This window comes from Halichoerus grypus, chromosome 9 (genome assembly GCF_964656455.1).
Source record: "Halichoerus grypus chromosome 9, mHalGry1.hap1.1, whole genome shotgun sequence".
Lineage (NCBI taxonomy): Eukaryota > Metazoa > Chordata > Mammalia > Carnivora > Phocidae > Halichoerus > Halichoerus grypus.
Window position 1 is genome coordinate 137,933,623 of NC_135720.1, and position 19,014 is coordinate 137,952,636.

At 43.9% G+C, this 19,014-nt stretch overlaps 1 protein-coding gene across 5 annotated transcripts in view; it reads left to right on the forward strand.

Annotated features, from left to right (window-relative positions):
- The window catches only part of CDKAL1 (CDKAL1 threonylcarbamoyladenosine tRNA methylthiotransferase), a 642,750-nt gene that overhangs the window by 608,620 nt on the left and 15,116 nt on the right, over positions 1 to 19,014 (forward strand). For 3 of the 5 annotated variants that reach the window (XM_036123558.2, XM_036123557.2, XM_078055736.1), the window contains 2 exons: positions 1,868 to 1,951; positions 5,115 to 5,279. In XM_036123558.2, coding sequence (XP_035979451.1) covers positions 1,868 to 1,951; positions 5,115 to 5,279 — 249 coding nt within the window. Of the gene's footprint in view, positions 1 to 1,867; positions 1,952 to 5,114; positions 5,280 to 8,375; positions 8,499 to 19,014 lie in introns of all 5 variants that reach the window. The other 2 variants (XR_004926977.2, XM_078055737.1) reach the window with 2 other exon arrangements.

The window sequence follows — 19,014 nt, forward strand, 5'->3', positions numbered from 1 at the left end:
CGTGGCCGAGGGGACAGAAGAGGTGATGGGAGAGATGTTTGTCTCCATAAATCACTGCACATAGCCATTTTCCTGCATCCCTGTGGCAAATAATAGTTACATACTCCCTACAAATAGTTCTCCGGTGGTTGATCAAAAGCCCCGCCCTCCACCCTGCAGCCGGAGCACGGCCCTCGAACTCTGTGGCTGTTGCTCCGGGGGAGCCAGGACAGCCCAGCGGTGCTGACTCCAGCTGCCCACTTCGTTCGAACAAGACGGAAGAAGCAGCCTACCTCTTCAGTGGCTCTACGATCTCATATTGTTGCTAGATTCGTTTCCCGAAAACTTAATGTGAGATGAAGTGTAATTGCAGATTTTCTTAAGAACCATCGACAGATACTTATCCTAAGTTATAAGCAACTCACACTGTGTAATGTGTACAAACATGCTAAGTTTTCCTCCAGAAGAATATACTTCAATAAAAAACCAATATTCATCAGTCTTTTTAAATAAACAGAGCCGTTCCCGTTCAAAGGAGAAGTTGGGGAGACATTCTTTGGTTGCTACTCGATTTTTAAAAGGGATGAATGTTGCAGGAACAATTTTTAAAAGGGATGAATGTTGCAGGAACTTTCATTAGTTTTCAGGGAGTGAAGGAAGTCTTTGATAGGTATCATCCTCGTAGAGCCCTTACGACCTTTGGCTAAAGGGGCTACATTTTGAACAAGGTAGTGAAAAAAGATAGTAAATTATGGTGTGTTTAGGTATTGCATCATATGATGGAGAGGGGAGTTTGGTGTTTTGTTTCTGTTAGGTGGTCTGTTTAGTGCAGCTGTGTTTACATTTCCTAAACGCTAACTGCCCGAACATGGTGACAAGTCCCTGTATATGAGAATAGGGACTGCTTTTTTGAAATCTTCTTGTCAATGTGCTTTAATACAGAGAGTTGTATTTATCAAGTAGTGAAGGCAAAAATAATTCTAGGCACAATCATTCAGTACAGCTAGTTGCTACTCCAGACATTTTGACAACCTTGTTAAAAAGAAGTAATTGGCACTTTAAGTGTTGCGTTTCACAGTGGACGAAACTTGGAAACGGTAGAATTTTTTTGACTAGTCTCATTTCTTTAACCAGTGTTTTGGTTGATTTAACTTCTTAGTTATTAAAGATGTGCGCTTAGACCATAATGTAGATCGATCTTGTAGAGAATTAACAGTCTCATATCTTTGCTGTCTTTCTTCCTAAAAAAAAAAAAAAAATGAACATGGGGTCATGTCTGCAACAAAGAAGAGACGGTTGCTCATTATAGGGAGTAAATGTATATAATAAGTAAATAGCTGTAGGAATTAATCCGTAATTTCAGACTTATTTGCAATGTGTGAAATGTTTAGATGCAAGGACTTAATGACTAGTTTTTGAGGCATTTTCTTTAGTGTTACATCCCTCATAACTCAAATTAATGTTTATTACTACTCTTTCCTATTGCCAAAATATTTTCATGAATTTGGATTAGAAGCAGCCTGTTCTGGCTTGTTTCACAACACTGCTTCAAGAAAGCCAGTGATACTTAGAAGATTTTTGTATGTCTTAGAAGCCTTAATTATCTTACTTATGTTGAAGGAGGAAGATAAGTTTTGTTTCATAGTTATGTAAGAAAATAAGATTTCATGCTAGGCTCATTTTCTATTAGTGCATAGATAATAATGTCTTTCAGGAAATTTGAATTAGTGGTTCTTATATTAGCTGCTCAGTAACTGGCAATCGAGAGTCTCCTTTAAATCCAAGAGGACACTGCTTACTGATCCAAGACTCTTTGGGCTGGCATTTTTGTTTTGGGTTCTCAGGTGTTTGCCCTTACCTTTCCTTTTTTCTCCCCTTCTCTCCACAGATTGGTGAAAGACAACAAGTGTTAGTGACAGAAGAATCTTTTGATTCCAAGTTTTATGTTGCCCACAATCGATTCTACGAGCAGGTGAGAGGCACTTGCGCGTTCTTGCGCTTTCTCCAAAGTGAGAAAGGGCTGTGAAGTAAATCACTTCAAGCAAAAGGAACCGAAAGGAGGGGAGGGGTGTAGAGTCTTGTCACAGCAAGGCTGTCTTATAGCATCGATCCAGCTAGACGAGCAGGGGGCTTATCTTTGTGGCCTAGGCTACGGAGCATCCTATACAAAGGAGTAAGTGCGTTTTAGTCCTCTTTAGTCTTTGCCGGGACCAGCCTTCGGCTTTGGGAGTGTTGAGCAGGTCGTTAGCGCTGTCAGAATTCCCACAGCCCGGCAGAGGAGAGGGGAAAGTCCTGTCCCGGGAACAGGAAGGACGTGTGCGACATCAGCGTGCAAGGGCAGGCATTTCCTCTCCCTGTCCCGGCGCTCACTCAGGCTCTCGGTCGGCCAGTTGTTTTTTTAGTTCTGTTTAGTTGTAGGCTTTTTTTTTTTTTTTAACTTCCACCTTGATAAGAATGCTGGGGGCGAAGGAAAAGAGAGTCGATTCCATGGATTCAACTCAAATCATGTGACCAACCGTGGAGACCAGCATGAGGATGAAAACCCCTTCACTCTGAGCGTCTTCCTCACGGGCCCAGCGAGCCGGCGCGAAGGGCCCCCCACTCACCAGCTGCCACACCACTGGCCAGCCCGGCTTCTCTTTCAACACTGGGGATTCCACTTCCCCAAGATGGGGAGCAGCTCAGAAGCAACCGAAGAAAACAGAGTGCCTCCTTCTGGGGCCATGGCCCTGGAAAAGGCCGAGGAGGAGATGGGCTCTCCCCTCCTGGATAGGAGGCTCTCCCATGGGCATAGGGATTTCGTGGGTCACTCTGGACTCTATTAACTTTTCTTTTTTAGATTTTATTTATTATTAGAGAGAGAGTGAGAGAGAGCACAAGCAGGGGGAGCAGCAGAGGGAGAGGGAGAAGCAGGCTCCCCGCTGAGCAGGGAGCCCGATGCGGGACTCGATCCCAGGACCCTGGGATCATGACCTGAGCCAAAGGGAGATGCTTAACCGACTGAGCCACCCAGGCGCCCCTCTATTAACTTTTCTTAATACCAAATGTGTTTTCCTACTTTTTTGTTCCTTTCTCATCAAATGAAAAGTGAATTTGTTTTTTTCCTCCTGTGGGTGAAATTAGAGCTTGGGAAGCATCTTCAGGGCAGGGTGGGCAAGTCAGGGCAGGGGAGGGCAAGGGAAGCCCCCTGCCCATGTCGGAGAGCAGGGAAGCCGTAGCTGGAGAGACCTCCCGCACTGGTGCTCCACCAGGAATAACCCCAAAGTGGGCTCTGGGTCCTCAGGAAACGTGGGAGGGACTTCTCAAGGCCCAGACTACACATGCCCTATTCCATACCCAGCAGAAACGACAGCTGAGGAAGGGTTCCCAAAGCTCCACGCTGGAGGTGAGTTTCTTCTGCATTTTCCATCTCATTAGTTGGCTCCAGAGAGCCATTTTCCTCTTCAGGCCGACCTGCTCAGCCCTGGGGAAGAACTCGATTGTGTTTTGGTCGCCTCTTCCCTCTCTTTTCTCTGCCATCTGGGTTTCTGCCTCAGCGGGGAACTTGTTTCCCCTTCATTTTAAAGGCAATGCATGCCTCATTAGCTGTTTCTTCCAATTTAAAGCAGTCGGGCTTTTTCCAATTATTAAAACTGGAGGGGGAAAAATAACACTGAGCCCTTCATTGAGATCAAGGCAGCAGATCAAGGAGAGTTATTTTTCCCCAGAATAGTACCACATCTCCCAGGGACAGTTTACTCTAGAGATTTTCTTGTTTTATAAAAACCGATTTAAAAGGGCTTTCATATTCTGATACTAAAGCTCTTTTAGTTCGTGTGCTTGCTGTGAGTAATTCACCACCCAGGTGACCTTTTTCCTATACTTTGATGAGGCCGTGGACTCAGTGGTCATAAAAAAAAAAAAAAAAAATCAAACCCAGAAAGACCAAGATCCAGCTTCGCCTCCCAGAGAAATCGGCCGTGGCACTCTGGCTCGCATCCGACTTGTTTGTCTCTACAACGAAACATATCAAAGATTTCAGAGGAACGAGTTTTCTAAAATAAGATGAGTTCCAGAAATGAAGATTGTATCTAGATATCAAAGTTTTACTGGATTGGAATTAGTCTATTTGTTTTGGATCCTAACTTGAAAAAGACTGACGAGCAGCTGAGGCACTGAAATAGAAACGTGAGGGAGACACACGGCGTGCAAACCTCCTCCGGGTCCCCAAGGAGGGGAACGTTTGCTCGAGGTAAACAAGTGCTTTTATCAGAAATCTCGAGTGGAGAGAGACCGTCTGACAGTTTCCTGTGAACTAGCCAAAGTAGCCTTCAGAGCCGCTGATCCTACGTGGAGGTAGACGTAACAAACGTATGCATTTCATAACAGCAAAAGAAGTGAACAGGAGCCGTTAGTTAAAAGGAGTCATTTAGCTCCAAACACCAATATTTGGGCCATTAAAAAGGTCGCTTTTAAATGTTCTTCCTCTTCACCCCCCAAATCACACGCCTGTGCTCACACACACACACACACACTCATATACACACAAACATGCAGGCCTTTATTTGAAGTGTCTACTCAAACCATGATTCTGACGGCTGACTTGGCAGGTATTAAAAGTATAAAGCTTTCATCAGTGTTGTCTCAGTTTTCTGCATTGCATGGGACAGCCAAGAAGAGCAGAATATCAAAGACCTGTCCAGAAGTGACTGGCTGGTTGCTGGGGGCTCTCCCGGGTCTGCCTGCCACATGCCTTAGGACAGCAGGTGTCCCGCAGCGAAGGGGCATTGTCTCCAGCCCGGTAGCTCCTCCCACACGTGCCTTCCTTGGTGACAAGACCTCCAGATCCTTGAGCAGCTAGAAGATGGAGCCCACTCGGGATAACATCTCGGGGCAGAAGAAAAGATACTAGGGGGCAGCTGGGGAAACCTGAATAAAGGATGGACTTCGGTGAATAGTAATACATCAGTATTGGTTCATTCATTGCGATAAATGTATCGTACTTGTGGTAGGATATTCGTAATAGGAAAACGGGGGATGAGGTATCCAGGAATCCTCTGCTTTCTTTGTAGTCATTCTATAAATCTAAAACTGTGTTCGAAAATTGAAAGTTTTTTTTTTAAACAAAATTAAGCCTTCTGAAATTTTCTTTAAAGGTTTTAGTGCCAAAGAACCCCACATTCATGGGGAAAATGATCGAAGTGGACATTTATGAATCAGGCAAACATTTTATGAAAGGGCAGCCGGTGTCAGATGCCAAAGTATACACGCCATCCATCAGCAAACCATTAGCAAAGGGAGAAGTCTCAGGTTTAACAGAGGTGAGTAAAAGACGCTTTTCTCTCTACCTTGCTGGTAAAACAGCAGCTGTGGAAGCACAGCGATTCCAGACCGTTTCTGTTATCATTTATGATTCCCTTTTTATGTATGCATGAGGCTTTCATCCTTCCTGACAGACTGAAATCTGAGTTAGAAAGATGCGTTTTCGCTGAGGCCTTTAGCTTTGCTTCTCCTCCTGTAGAGGGAATGTTCCCGCTTCTAGGCTAGACGCGGAGGGCTAAGGGCATGTTCAGGTGGAAGGTGGAACGCTGAAGATCCTCTGATCCAGTGTGTGTCTGTGTCAGTGGATCCCAAGGAGAAGGGAGTGAGGAGAGGAAGGTTTTCTCCCCTTACAGAGCTGTTGGTAATACAGTGAAAGCCTGCCCTTAAACAGGCGCTAAAGCGTGGCCGTGTGTGTGGTGAGGGTGCTTTTCTCGAGGGTGTTCGTTGAATATCTGCTTTGGTCATGTGGAGTGAAAATTAAACAATTTTTTTTCCTTTCTATAAAAAAGTAACCTGACCCCTCTTTTATACCTTGGTGTAAATCTGGCTGTTTGCCAATCTCTCTCTCTTACATTTCATTGAGCTACAGTTGTAAAAGCTGATGGGGTGTGAAATGAAAATGTGTATCACATTTCTAAGCATCATTTGATGTCCTTTCTCCAACACAATTGTTAAGCACTCCAAAAAAAGCATGCAGCAGTGACTTCACATACGGAAAAATGAGAAGCAATATTTATCTGGCCGTCGAGTTCCACGATTGTTTGAATATATGTATTATCTTTCCCCTCAAAATAAATTGCCAGGGCATGTTAATTAAGCGTCGAGCGTAGTGACAAAGAGGGTCCTGTTATCTATATTCTCACTCACTGTGGTGATGGACTCTGGTGTCCAAACATGAGTGACGCCTCTCGGGAGCCTGACAGGTGCATGTGAAGAATCAGCACGCATGGCCATCTGACTGATGGTGGAGTGACACAGGCTCGCCTTTGTCAGGGCCCTGCCAACTCTGTGTCATCCCGCTCAACCAGGACTGAACCCTGTACTTGATAAGCATAGCCATTAATGGTGGCTGTTGTTTAACAAACAAACAAACAAAATCCTTGGTGTTTGGGATGGATGACCAGGAAGGAACAGTAGAATCCAAAATTTAAATTCTCTTGCTTAGAAATTTGGCTTCTGATGTGTTAGTGAATACTTGAGAGATTTTTAAAGGAAGTTGGCTTTTTGTTGTGTTGTTACTGTTTGTTTTTCTACAGAGTATGTATTACAAGGTTGACTTTAAATTACCACCATGGAAAGGATTTCGCAGCAAATGGCAGCAGTGGGCAAATGATTGTTTCATAGATTTAATTCCTTCAATGTACGTCTATTGAAAAGGATTACGTTTTGAAACATTATCCTAAGCAAAGAAAAGTAATACCCTTTTGTTAGTTCCTTGACTATCCTGTTACTTGTTACAAGGGCAACGCCATTTAAATTCGGGGGGGCGGGCAGCCTTTTCCTATCCCCCTTCCTCCGTCCCTCCAGCCTAGAAGACGTGTCGTCATCTGTTCTACCAACGGCCCTTCTCTGCACCGGGCTGTCCCAGCTCCTAGGTGAGATGAGGAAAAGGTCACTTGTGTGTTGGCCCTCCTCGGTTTCTAGGAAGGGGCAAGGCCACATGCGTGAGGCCAAAGGGTTAGGACTGTTGATTTGGATATTTGCATCAAGGGAAAATCAGGCAAGTCTTCCATTACCATTTGTGACTTCCTGTACATTAACGAGTGTAGCTTTACACTTCATTACTTGTCAGCTCTTAAAGATATGCCAAGCTTGGGGTCAAAAAGCCTTCTTCAGTGAATTTGCCCTGATGTTAGAAATGTTTTTGCTGATAATATAAACCAAAATAAATTAAGCAGGAAGAGAACAGCTTCTTCCATTTTTATAGAGTGGAGAAGTGGATGGTAGAGGTTATAATCATGTCAGACACTTTGAGCTCTTTGAGCACCGACGAAGGTGCTGGAACTCTTGAATGAAAAAACCAGCTTACCTCGTCCCTGGATGAAGCATTGCCCTGGGGTCCGAAAGACCTGAGCTTGCATCTGGACTTGCCGGTCTACCCTAGTCATGCAACTGCCGAGCTTAATTTGGCCTTAATTATGATGGGAATACTAATGTCTAGCTCATAGGGTCATTGAAAGGAGTCCGTTTGGTAGTGTATGTAAGCCACCCAGTACTATTCCTAGAACGTAGTGAATAGCCACCAAGGAGTTGTTTCCCCTTTCCCTTAAATCTAGTTGTCTCTAGAAAGAGCAAACTCTGAAGAGGACCTGGTACTAATAATTGTTGTGTTCGTTGTTTTAGCCCTCACCATGCAGTACATGCTGTAGGGGGGTAAGCAAGGGGGGTGGATTTCTGTGTTACGATAATCTGTTCAGGGCCAGAGGACCCATCCCATAGGAATGTGTTTCCGCATTTTGTAGGCTTTTCCTTAGTTTTTCTAGAATGGTGAGGAAAATCTATCCTGTATACTTTGTAAAGAAATCTGAAAAGGTCAGAGCATCTAAAGCAAAATACTGTCTTACAAAATTATTGTCCATAGTAAATGCATTTACCCTCGTTGAGAATTTTATGATTCTTCTCTATGTATTGAGCCCCATGCTACTTTAGAGTTATTTTGTCTCACTTTAAGTCCTGTTTGCATTTTCTGATAAAACTGGTGAGAGGTAGAACAGACTGAGGGAAGGAGCACAGACTGGGTGAGCATCATGAGATCCAGATTATAGCATTCTGGCATTTGCTGTAACAGACTTTGTGACCTTTTGTATATCACTTAGGTTCTCTGGACCTCAGTTGTCTCTGCGATTCTGTGATTGAAATATTCTATTTACAAAAATGGATTGGCTGCCTACCCTGTGGCAGGGCTTTAAATTCTATAAATATTAATAGACATCAGGCCTTGTTATTTTCAGATAATAATAAATAAATGGCCACAACATGATGGAAAAGGAAAGCAATAATAAAGTCAAAAGGTTACTGTCCTCTAAGAAATTATATGTTAGTGGAAACAGCATATAGTAACATCTTTTGATGATTATTCCTGTCTTTCCTTTCAGTTTGGTTAGAGGAATAGAGAATTAGAAGGAGAGGGCGACAGGAAAGAACCAAAATTAGTCTGGATGTTTTTAGGGAAGATGGAAGAAAACTGCTACCTATAACCTAATAGGGAACATTTTTGAGTAAGTATCATTTTAAGGATAATCAATTTCAGAAAAAGTTTATATAATAATTAAACAGTGGAAGGCATCATGGAGTTCAAAGGGAACTTTATATATATATATTTATATTTATATAAATATAAATCAAAGAAAGGGGAGATCGTGAACTTTTATATGGAAAGTATCGGGGAGCTTTGTTCTAAGGAGGAAGCAAGGGATACATACATTTTCATAGATGTTCTCGGATAATAATTCTCAAGTGTGGTCTCCAGACTTGCAGCATCAGCAAATCTTAGAACTTGTTAAAAAGGCAAATTCTCGGGCTTCAAACCAGACCTGAATCGGAAACTCTGAGAGCAAAGCCCTGTTTTCTTAATAAGCTGTCTGGGTAATACTGATGCATGCTCAAGTTTGAAAACCACTCTTCTAAGAAAATGATTCACAAGTGGGAAAGAGCGTTTGCTATTTATAAAAGCAGTTTTTTTTTTTTTTTTTTTTTTTTTTATTTATTTATTTGAGACAGAGAGAATGAGAGAGAGAGAGAGCACATGAGAGGGGGGAGGGTCAGAGGGAGAAGCAGGCTCCTTGCTGAGCAGGGAGCCCGATGCGGGACTCGATCCAGGGACTCCAGGATCATGACCTGAGCCGAAGGCAGTCGCTTAACCAACTGAGCCACCCAGGCGCCCAAAGCAGTTTTAATATTGTTATGTAATAATGCCAAATTTCCACACTTCCAACTTCAGAAGATAGCGTGGGACAGCATCCCCTTGGATGGTGGAGACCGTCTCATCTATGTATTAATAATTCTTCAGAAGTGGGTTGTAAAAATGATTGTGGGGACATGCAAAAGTTGCATGCATGTGGGGAGGGGGTATTTAGTGGGAGGGGCCGGAGGCATAGGAACCGTGAGAAAAAACACAGTTTTAAGATGTTGAAGAGCAGTGATATTTTTGCCATGCTCCCTCATAGAGCCTAAATTTGTAGTAACATATCCTGTTCAATGTGATGATCATTTTATACAGTTGAAGTTTCCTTAGAAAATTGCTATGCCGTCCAGTCATGTCACTGGAAGAAAACCTGCGGGGAAACAGGGCCTACTATCACCTGCACCAAATTCCTGACCATTCGATAATACGAAAAATTACCCGAGAGCCATCATCAAAGACTGGGATCAAGGAGTTGTTTTGTTTTAACCCAGTTATGGAAAATTTGTACGATAGCAGATTTCAAGCATAATACAAAAGCAGAGAGAATAGCATAATCATCTCACATACCCATCACCCACCTTTAATATGTGTAACTTCTTTCTTCCACACTGAAAATCCCAGCTCCCGATCACCCGGCGTAAGTGCTCATGTGCTTTATCCTGTAATACGCACATGACTGTCCAATAATGACCATACCAGCGCCATCACCAACAATGCAATTACTGAGCGCAGAGTTTAGTTGTGGTGGTGGTGGTGGTGGTGGTGGTTTTACAGGTTTCTGTTGCTGGGTATTTCCCTTGAGGGACGTCCATGCAGATAGTGGTTGCCAAAATCACTCCTCTCTGCACGGCTCTACCAGCCGATGAATACTCTGCTAGGAGCATCTGTTCCACTTTGTTTTCAGTTTTTTTTGGAATTTTAAAAATTTAATTTTGTTTCAAAATTATGTAAAATATTTAACAAAATCAAATCCACGGAAGTATGTTCTGAGAAGTTCACCTTCTGTCTTCTCCACCCTGTTTCTTCTCTTACCTATTTAAGGAATTTGTTTTAGTTTTGGGCTTATTCTTCCAATGGTTTGCTTTAACGATACAAACAAATACATGTACATGTTTTTGTCACTTCCTTCCTAGATAAATTGTAGACACTTTTGCTATTTTTCATTTGACAGTGTATGTTGACAGTTACTGCATAGCAGTATATATAAATTCAATGAATGCTTTTAATGATTTTTGTTAGGCTTTTAAACAAAATACATGAGAGTCTGTATTGTTCTAGTATCTAAGTTGAATAATATTACAGTGTACGAAACCCAACATCTTTTTGGTCAAAGAAAAGATAGGTGGGATTACCTCAGAGTATTTAGGTAGCCAGAGAGACAGTAGGCCAGTCAGAGGTTAGGAGTGGTCAGCCACACAAGCACAACACGGTCTAGAAGCCAACGGTGGCCGTGAGCACCTGCATTCAGAAGAGAGGATGCTTTGGCCATGGGAGCTCAAAAACTCTGGAGACCGTCCCTATTTGGAAATGAATGCAGCTAGTTACCTTAGCCTGGTGCCATTATACATTTGATTCATTTACTTCCCTTTGTTGAGTCTGTGCTTGTGAGTCAACCTTGTGATTATAATTTGCCTTCCTATGCATATCTGCCGACAAGAAGAAAATAGATTTATTCAGCCCTTATAAGTATGCTGTTAATAAATTGGTATTCTGGTTTTATATACTGGTCTCCTTTGTTCTGTCCTTGTGGTCTTTTCTGTAAGTGAAGGACAGTTTCTGAGCTTTCAAGGTTGTGAGCCAAAAGCCCTGGGCCCTGTGAAATTCCCCAAGGTCACACATGCTACCTCATGTGACCTCTCAAGAGGCAGCAAGGGATTTTTCCTCTCTTAATACCCACTCTGCCATTGGCTGAATATCCCATGCCTATTGCTGTGACTCAAAGCCAGCACTCATGGCATGCTCATAATAGGCCAAGTACTATGCCAAATATCTTACACACATTCACTCCTAACCCTGTGAGGAAGGTACTGTTATTATTCCTCTTTCATAGATAAGGGGTCTGAGCATCAGCAACTCAATAAAGAACCGAAGTCACAAAATTAAGAGATGGGAGAGTCAAGCCAGGATCGATATGCAGCTCTTACCAACTTTCAAGCCTATGTTCTTGTTTTTGAATTGTGGTAGAACATACATGTACATAAATCTTACCATCTTAACCATTTTTAAGTGTCTAGTTCAGAAGCATTATGTACTGTACATTCACCCTGATGAGCAACAAATCTCCATGACTTCTTTCATCTTGTAAAACTGAAACTCCATTCCCATTAAGTAGCTCTCCATCCACCCCTCCCCCCGCCCTTAGCAAGCACCGTTCTATTTTCTGTCTCAGTGAATTTGACTACGCTGGGTACCTTATATAGGAGGACTCATACAATATTTGTCTTTTTCTGACTGGCTTATTTCACCCAGCAGAGCGTCCTCAAGGTTCTTCCACATTGTACCATATGTCAGAGTTTGCTTCCTTTTGAAGGCTGAACAATATTCCATTCTATGTGTCTGCCACATTTTGTCGATCCAGTTATCTGTCAGTGAATAGTGGGGTTGCGTCCACGTTTTGGCTACTGTGGATAATGCTGGGATGAATATGGTTGTACGAACACTTGTTTGAGACCTCGATTTCTCTTCTTTTAAGTATATACCCAGAAGTGGACCTACCATGGCCTATGGGAGTTCTATTTTTAATATTTTTAGGAATCACCAGACTGTTTTCCTCAGCAGCTGCACCATTTTACATTCCCACCAACAATGCAGGCTTCCCATTTCGGCACATCCTCACCAACACGTGGTATCTTCTTTTTTTTTTTTTTTAAGATTTTGTTTATTTATTTGACAGAGAGAGATACACAGTGAGAGAGAGAACACAAGCAGGGGGAGTGGGAGAGGGAGAAGCAGGCTTCCCGCAGAGCAGGGAGCCCGATGCGGGGCTTGATCCCAGGACCCTGGGATCATGACCTGAGCCGAAGGCAGACGCTTAACGACTGAGCCACCCAGGCTTGGTAGTGGCCCGTCCTGATGGGTATGAGGTCAGGCTTGGGTTTTTCAGTCCAGGCTCATACCACCTTTCCCTTTGGAGTTGCAAGAGTCTTACTGACAACTTTCTTCTATATACCAGTGCGGGCTTAACGCTGCATGCAGAGAGAGAGAAAATGATGAGAAAATGGACGGTATTAACCATCTCCTCTGTGTTCTGTGGAAAGTGGTATTCGAGTTATCAGCCTGTGTTGGGAAGACAGGAGAATATGAACACTGCCCTGCTTGATCAAGGCTAACTCGTTTTACTCCTGGTGTTCTTTTTTCTTTTGTGGCCCGTGTCCTAACAAATCACTTGAATCCTACCATTTCTAAGATCGATAAGAAGTCAGAGCCATTTTGTGCCTGAATCAGAAGAAAATTCTCTCTGATTCCAAACTTAAGTAGTGAGTTTTATTCTAATGATTTTCTCTTTCTGAGTTTATTCCTAGTAGGAAAGGATTGCTTTAAAGAAAGAAGGGGGGGGGGCTTTGTGAAAAGAGCTTGAGATTTGGAGTCTCCCGTGTCTGGGTTCAAATTGGAATTCCACGCTACTCTGCTCCCGTACAACTTCCTGACTCGCGGTTTCTTCATTTGTCAAATGGACACACTGACCCACAGAGCACTAAATTAGATAATGTGGGCAAAGTGCCTGGTGTGTCACAGATACATTAATATTTGATGAAGGGATTCAGTAAGTATCGTTTTAAAAATCAGTGATTTCCTGGGTCTTGATTTTTTTTTACTTCAGTTTTTTTTAAAAGTACTTTACTTCCATTGGCTTTCACTCTACAGTACTGAACAGTCAGTTGAGAACCCTGGTGCTGGATTCTGATGACGTGCGTCTGAATCTGTTTCACCACTTACAAGGAGTATGACCTTGGGTAAATTACTCTTCCTCGCTCCACCTCCACTCTCTCCTCTGTAAATGTGGATAACAATAGTACCTACTTCACGGGATTACATGGAAATGGCTTAACAGTCAATGAAGGTTGGCCACTCTTCATATTATCATTATTAATTTGTGATACATTCCAAGCAATGAAGCAGAGAAGGTAAAAATCGCCCAACCTTTTATCATTTCAAAAGCTGTCATCGGGGTGTCTGAGTGGCTCAGTCAGTTGAGCGTCTGACTCTTGGTTTGGGCTCAGGTCATGATCTCAGGGTCGCGAGATCGAGCCCTGCGTCAGGCTCTGTGCTCAGCGTGGAGTCGGCTTGAGACTCTCTCTCCCTTTCCCTCTGTCCCTCCATCCTGTGCACGCTCTCTCTCTCAAATAAATCTTAAAAAAAAAAAAAAAGTTGTAATCCTCAGCTGTTGACTTCCTACAAAATGGCAGATGAAAACAGACAAACTTGGAAAAGCTCCTCCACATAATGAGAACAACACATTAGCAGAAAGAGACTCCATAGCAATTTAATAGCATTGCCTGTTCTTCCTGACAGACATTTCTCTCTCTTTCTGCGTCTTTCTAAAGGAGAATATTCTAGAATGGAGAGCTGGACCTACCATTCTGTTTCTCAGAAGTGATGGGAAGGCTGCCCCCAGGGTGGCTGGCTGCCGCCTGTTTCTCATCTGCTGAGACTTTGATCCCAATAATGGATTCACTTGAGCAGCTAGATAGCTGAGCACCAACACAGCTGACTGCACAGGGAAAGGAAGCAGAATTTTAAAGGGTGGCATGGTTTGCCTTCATTACCAGACAAAGGGCCAGCAGGATATTCAGGTGTACTGAGTTTTATGTACAAACCATACTATATTTTCGGAGCTCTGACCCTTACAAAAGCACCGTTAAAGTGCTTTCCTCTTCATCTAACATTCATTTCCAAAACCACTGAAGTGAAAGGGTCTATTAGTTCAGGGCCAGATTTGAAAGCACATGAAAACTGCATTCATGAGGTTAAGAAATGGCTTAATAATTAAGTTAAAACAGTTGAAAGTGGATCTAATTTCAAACAGATCAGCTAACCGTGTTAGAAGCAAATGAGGGTGTGTTCCTTCCTATTTTCCTTCTACCTCTAAGATACCGGCTCCAACCCCACGCGGTTTTTCTCGTTTCTTTTTAAACTTTATATAAGATTGACTTCTTCATTGCCTCTTATGTTAAAACATAGTACATTTGATATTTAGTGGAAACACACCGTGGAAAACATAGTACATTTGATATTTAGTCCATTTCTTTCATACTGCACCCAATTAGTGTCCTTTGCCCACCCGTTGGGACGTAGTTGGATGTCGCCATCTAGATACATAGATTTTATTCTGTACTGCTGAGCTATATATTTTATTGGGCATTACAGCTGAACTCATGTGATTATGTCAGTTCAGGATGCACTTAGTATGTCTGCAGTACCTTTTGGTACCTGCTTGGTTACCGTCCAAAGTATCATCTGAGCGACCCGCCGCTCAACAATTAGCTTTCTTTTTTTTAAAAGATTTTATTTATTTATTTGACAGAGAGAGACACAGCGAGAGAGGGAACAGAAGCAGGGGGAGTGGGAGAGGGGGAAGCAGGCTCCCCACCGAGCAGGGAGCCCGACGTGGGGCTCGATCCTAGGACCCTGGGATCATGACCTGAGCCGAAGGCAGACACTGAACGACTGAGCCACCAGGCGCCCCAACAATTAGCTTTCATTCCTCTTTCATCACTACTTGTGCCGCCAGACGATAATTTCCTCCTCCTGAGGCTTGGCGCTGGGGCATGGTGAGGGGAACTGCGTGCATCGAGAAACTAATTGCGCCTTCATAGTAATAATAGCTCCCAGTCAGTGAGCCTCTCCTATGCGCGCGGCGTTAAGGCTTTTTACCTGTGTCACCTCTTTACCTGTGTCACCTCGCTGTATTCTTGTAGCCTTGGCCAGGGCAGCTAGAGCACGGGATCTAGAAGACAAGAGCACTGCTGTGCTCGCTCACAAAGAGGCATCAGAGGGGGGACTGGGGCAGGCGCTGCCCCTCCCTCTGGACCCGTTGTCCACACTGCGGGAGGGAGTAGAAGGCACAGCGAGCTGGAGGTCAGAGGCAGGGGCAGACTCCCAGAGCAAGGAAGGAAAAAGACTAGGCCCCTTGCGACTGGATTGTTCACACATGCGTCATGCGCGGGGTGCCTGGTGTCTTGGGGGTTTCAACATTTACCGACCATAATGTTACCTAGGCGCTGGCCCAGATATTGGCAGTAGAAATGACAGATGTGATCTGGCCTTTAGGAGGTTTCAGTCTGGGTGTTGTTCTGGTAATACTGCTCTTCATCGGGACCCTGGTAGGCCGGGATTGGGGTGAGGGAGGGGGTCTTACATAGGTACATTAGCTGCCCCGTGCAACATAATGGCTCTCAGGGTGAAATTTTATGGGCGATTTTTACCAAGTCTAAAATGAATTAAGAACGAAAGGTATTCTTCATCACAGAAGCACCAAACAGAAAAAGCTTTCTTAGGAAAACCAAAGTGGTATCTCAGCAACACCCAAACATGAAAGGTCAGGTAGGCCCAATTTCCTATCCCACTGATGGGAGGAGGGAGACTCCAGGGGAGGATTTTCTCCTGTGATGATCTGAACTCATGTGTCCTGAACTACACTTTCATGCTCTCGCTTTGACTACATTACTCTTCCTTTGGATGTCTTTCCCATTTTCCTCCGTCGGCAGTGACCCGTGCTAGCATGGCCGTGTGCCTCGTTTGCCTGGGACAGTCTTGCTTTACACCTGTTGTCCTGATGCCATTAATCATGGTGCCCCTCTATTCACTCCCCACCACGTCCTGGTTCGGAAGATGAATTACGCAGCCATCCCATCAATTTCTAAGCACTGCTTGGGATGCAGAAGTCTAGGATGTGGTCCTTGCCCTCAGGGAGAAGAAAGTGTAGTTGGGAAGAGAAGATATGTGCGTTTGAAACAAAATATGTAACATAGCAAGTGCTCAATAAGAAATTGGAAGCTAGGAACCTCTGAAGGTTGGAAGCATCAGGGGATGTGTGGGTCAGGGTTCTTTGTAGACAACAGAAAAGCGTTCATCTAATTTAAACAGGAAGGGAGGGATACAGGAGGGATACGGTTTGCAGAATTGTTGGAAGGGCTGGCGAGTAGACTCTGCTAGAGCAACAGAAACAACACCCAGAACTACATAGAAGCTGCTGATAAGAAGTGTTCCCTCTGCCCCCACCCTGCACCTCAACGCAGAGCTCCCAAGCCCCGTCCGCCTCCTCACGAAGCTCACTCCACAATCAGGGCCTCTCGGCATGGCCCCGGAGTGTGGAACCTGGGTCTCAAGCTTGCGCCCAGGGACAGAGGAGGATGGGAGATGGTCCTTGGAATGTGTAGTGGTAAGAATTCTGCGTGTGGAGACCCGGAGGTGTGACAAGGTTGTTGGAACAGTTTCCACTGCAGAGGGGTCATGGATGTGCTGGGGTTAGAACTGGGCTTGGAGGGTGGAAAGGGCCGAGTCAGGCAAGTGAAGAAGGACATTGTTCTCAGTGTGGAAGGAGCACAAGTCAAGGGACAGAAAGCACAGGAACAGAGCTGGCCTCACGTGGGCATCCATATGCAGACGCAGGCCGGTGGGAGGCAGTGGGAAGTGTCAGCTGTGAAGGGGGAGACCGCTGGGTTCTGAAGGCAAATTGCACGAGACAGAAGTTAGGCTTTGCTGCATGAGCGCATGAGCTCTGAAACCCCGGGCTTCACCTAACAAAGTTCCATTTCCTGCACACACCGCAGCACATCTAGTACCTTGTGGTGGGCAGTTTGGAATCAGGATGGTCCGCTCCACACAGTCCCTCAGGGACCCAGGCTGACGGCAAGCAGAGAATTGCTGGAGAGCCAGGCTCTTCCCTCCCTCAGCCCTGGAGCGGCAGATGACGTTTCTGTTCACAGCCGTTGACCAGAATATTCACGTGGCCCCACCTACTTCAAGAGTTTGGGAAATACATACTTACGAATAAGTAAGGAGAAGATGTGGGTAAATGATAGAAGCGTCTGCTGTGGCCCGTTGGAAAGTCCTTGAACATGAGCATAACCATGACAGCCACCTGCGGGAAGAAAAACTCAGGAGCACCGGGCCACCCTGTCTGTCCTGCTCACCACCAGCCCCCCAGGCCCAGCACAGCACCTGGCTTATAGTTGGCGCTCGGGACATATTTGTTGAATGAACTTGGCTCTCAGTGACATGCAGGGTAGAATGGATAGTTTCTCAACCAGAGGCAGAGAAGTTAAGGATAAATCTATTACTTCGACTTGGGATATTAGTATATTCTTCCACGGGCTAAGAAAGAAAAATCATAGTCAAGCTACACAACCTGTTCTTGGAAGTCATTTGACGTCTTGATAAGCAGATTGCAAAAGCCCCATTTTAAATTGATAATAATCTTGCAAATTTAAATTCTTTTCATGGAACCTGTAAGGATGAGTACTTTAGACCTGGGATGCTTCTAACCGTAAATTTGCGTTTTCTTCCCTTTTCCTTTCTAATGATGAATCTGACAGCCTGTTTCTCCCGTCATACTCACAGTATTGACTTTGAGATGTGCCTCAAATAATAGAACTATGGATATTTCTGTTTTCTAACATAGTTTGCAGCGTTTTAAACTTAAAGGGTTTTGGAGAAACAAATTTTCTCCTGCCCTCTGTCTCCCCAGTGCAATTCTATAAAATTACTGGGAAGCATAAATATTCAAGCCATATGTCAAGTCAACAGTTATCTGTTAGGAAGTCAACCTATAAAAATGGGATGCATTGCCCTTCAGATTTGCCACCACTTGAGAGAGAAAGCTAAAGGACCACAAAAGCAAAGAACCATTACAGATGTACTTGATCAAGTGCTCGCTTCGGCAGCACATATACAGATGTACTTTATCAAGATTAGCACTTTCCTTCCAGAAGCTCCTGGCTCCCAGGGCTTCTCTCTCACAGACATCCGTTCTGAAAGATAGAGTATCTCTTCAGCACATGAGCTTTGGAGTCATACTGTGTGGATTTGGACTTTTGGCTCTCTTCCTTATTAACTGTATGATCCTTGGCTGATCACTTACCCTCTCTAGGTATGTTTCCTCTCTTATAAATTGGGAGTAATAGAATCTATCTGACAGGGTGATTTTGACGAATGAGGTAATGCATGGGAAGCACTCAGAGCATTACCTGGCACGTAGGAAGTGATCGATGAATATGTGGTGTGAAATTGGGGGCATGGTGATAGTCAGTGAAGATTTATCTGGGCCCAGTTAATCAAGATGCTAATGATATTGTGTCCATGGGCCATGGGTGATGTTTTGCCCGAATCACGTATATACCATGAGAAGAGGACTTGGTCATTGGTTTTTTCAGGTACATATATCACCAGCAAGAACATTTGTAAAGTCTAGTTGCCTAAAATAAATATTCATGATCATGATTTAAGTTCCCCTTTTTCACTGACTTTGTGTGGCTATTTTTTTTCTCTGATCCCCTCAGATGAGATCAGTTCCTCCGAACAATCACAGAACATCTATGGTAGAGGATAGTGTTATTTGCTACAGATTTTTTTCTTTTAGATATTCTTGTAGGGGGTAATTTCCTCTTCTGTGTTGTACTATATTATCTGAAAATAAACACAATCTGCCTAATTGGTCTCCCTGTTTCTGCCCTCTATATAAATCAGATCGTGTCTCCCTTATGTTTAAAACCATCGAGGATTCCATGTGACCCAGCATATGTACCCAAAGCTGAAAGCAGACACTTAAGCCGATACTTGTGCACCAGTATTCATAGCAGCATATTCACAACAATCAGAAAGGGGAAAGA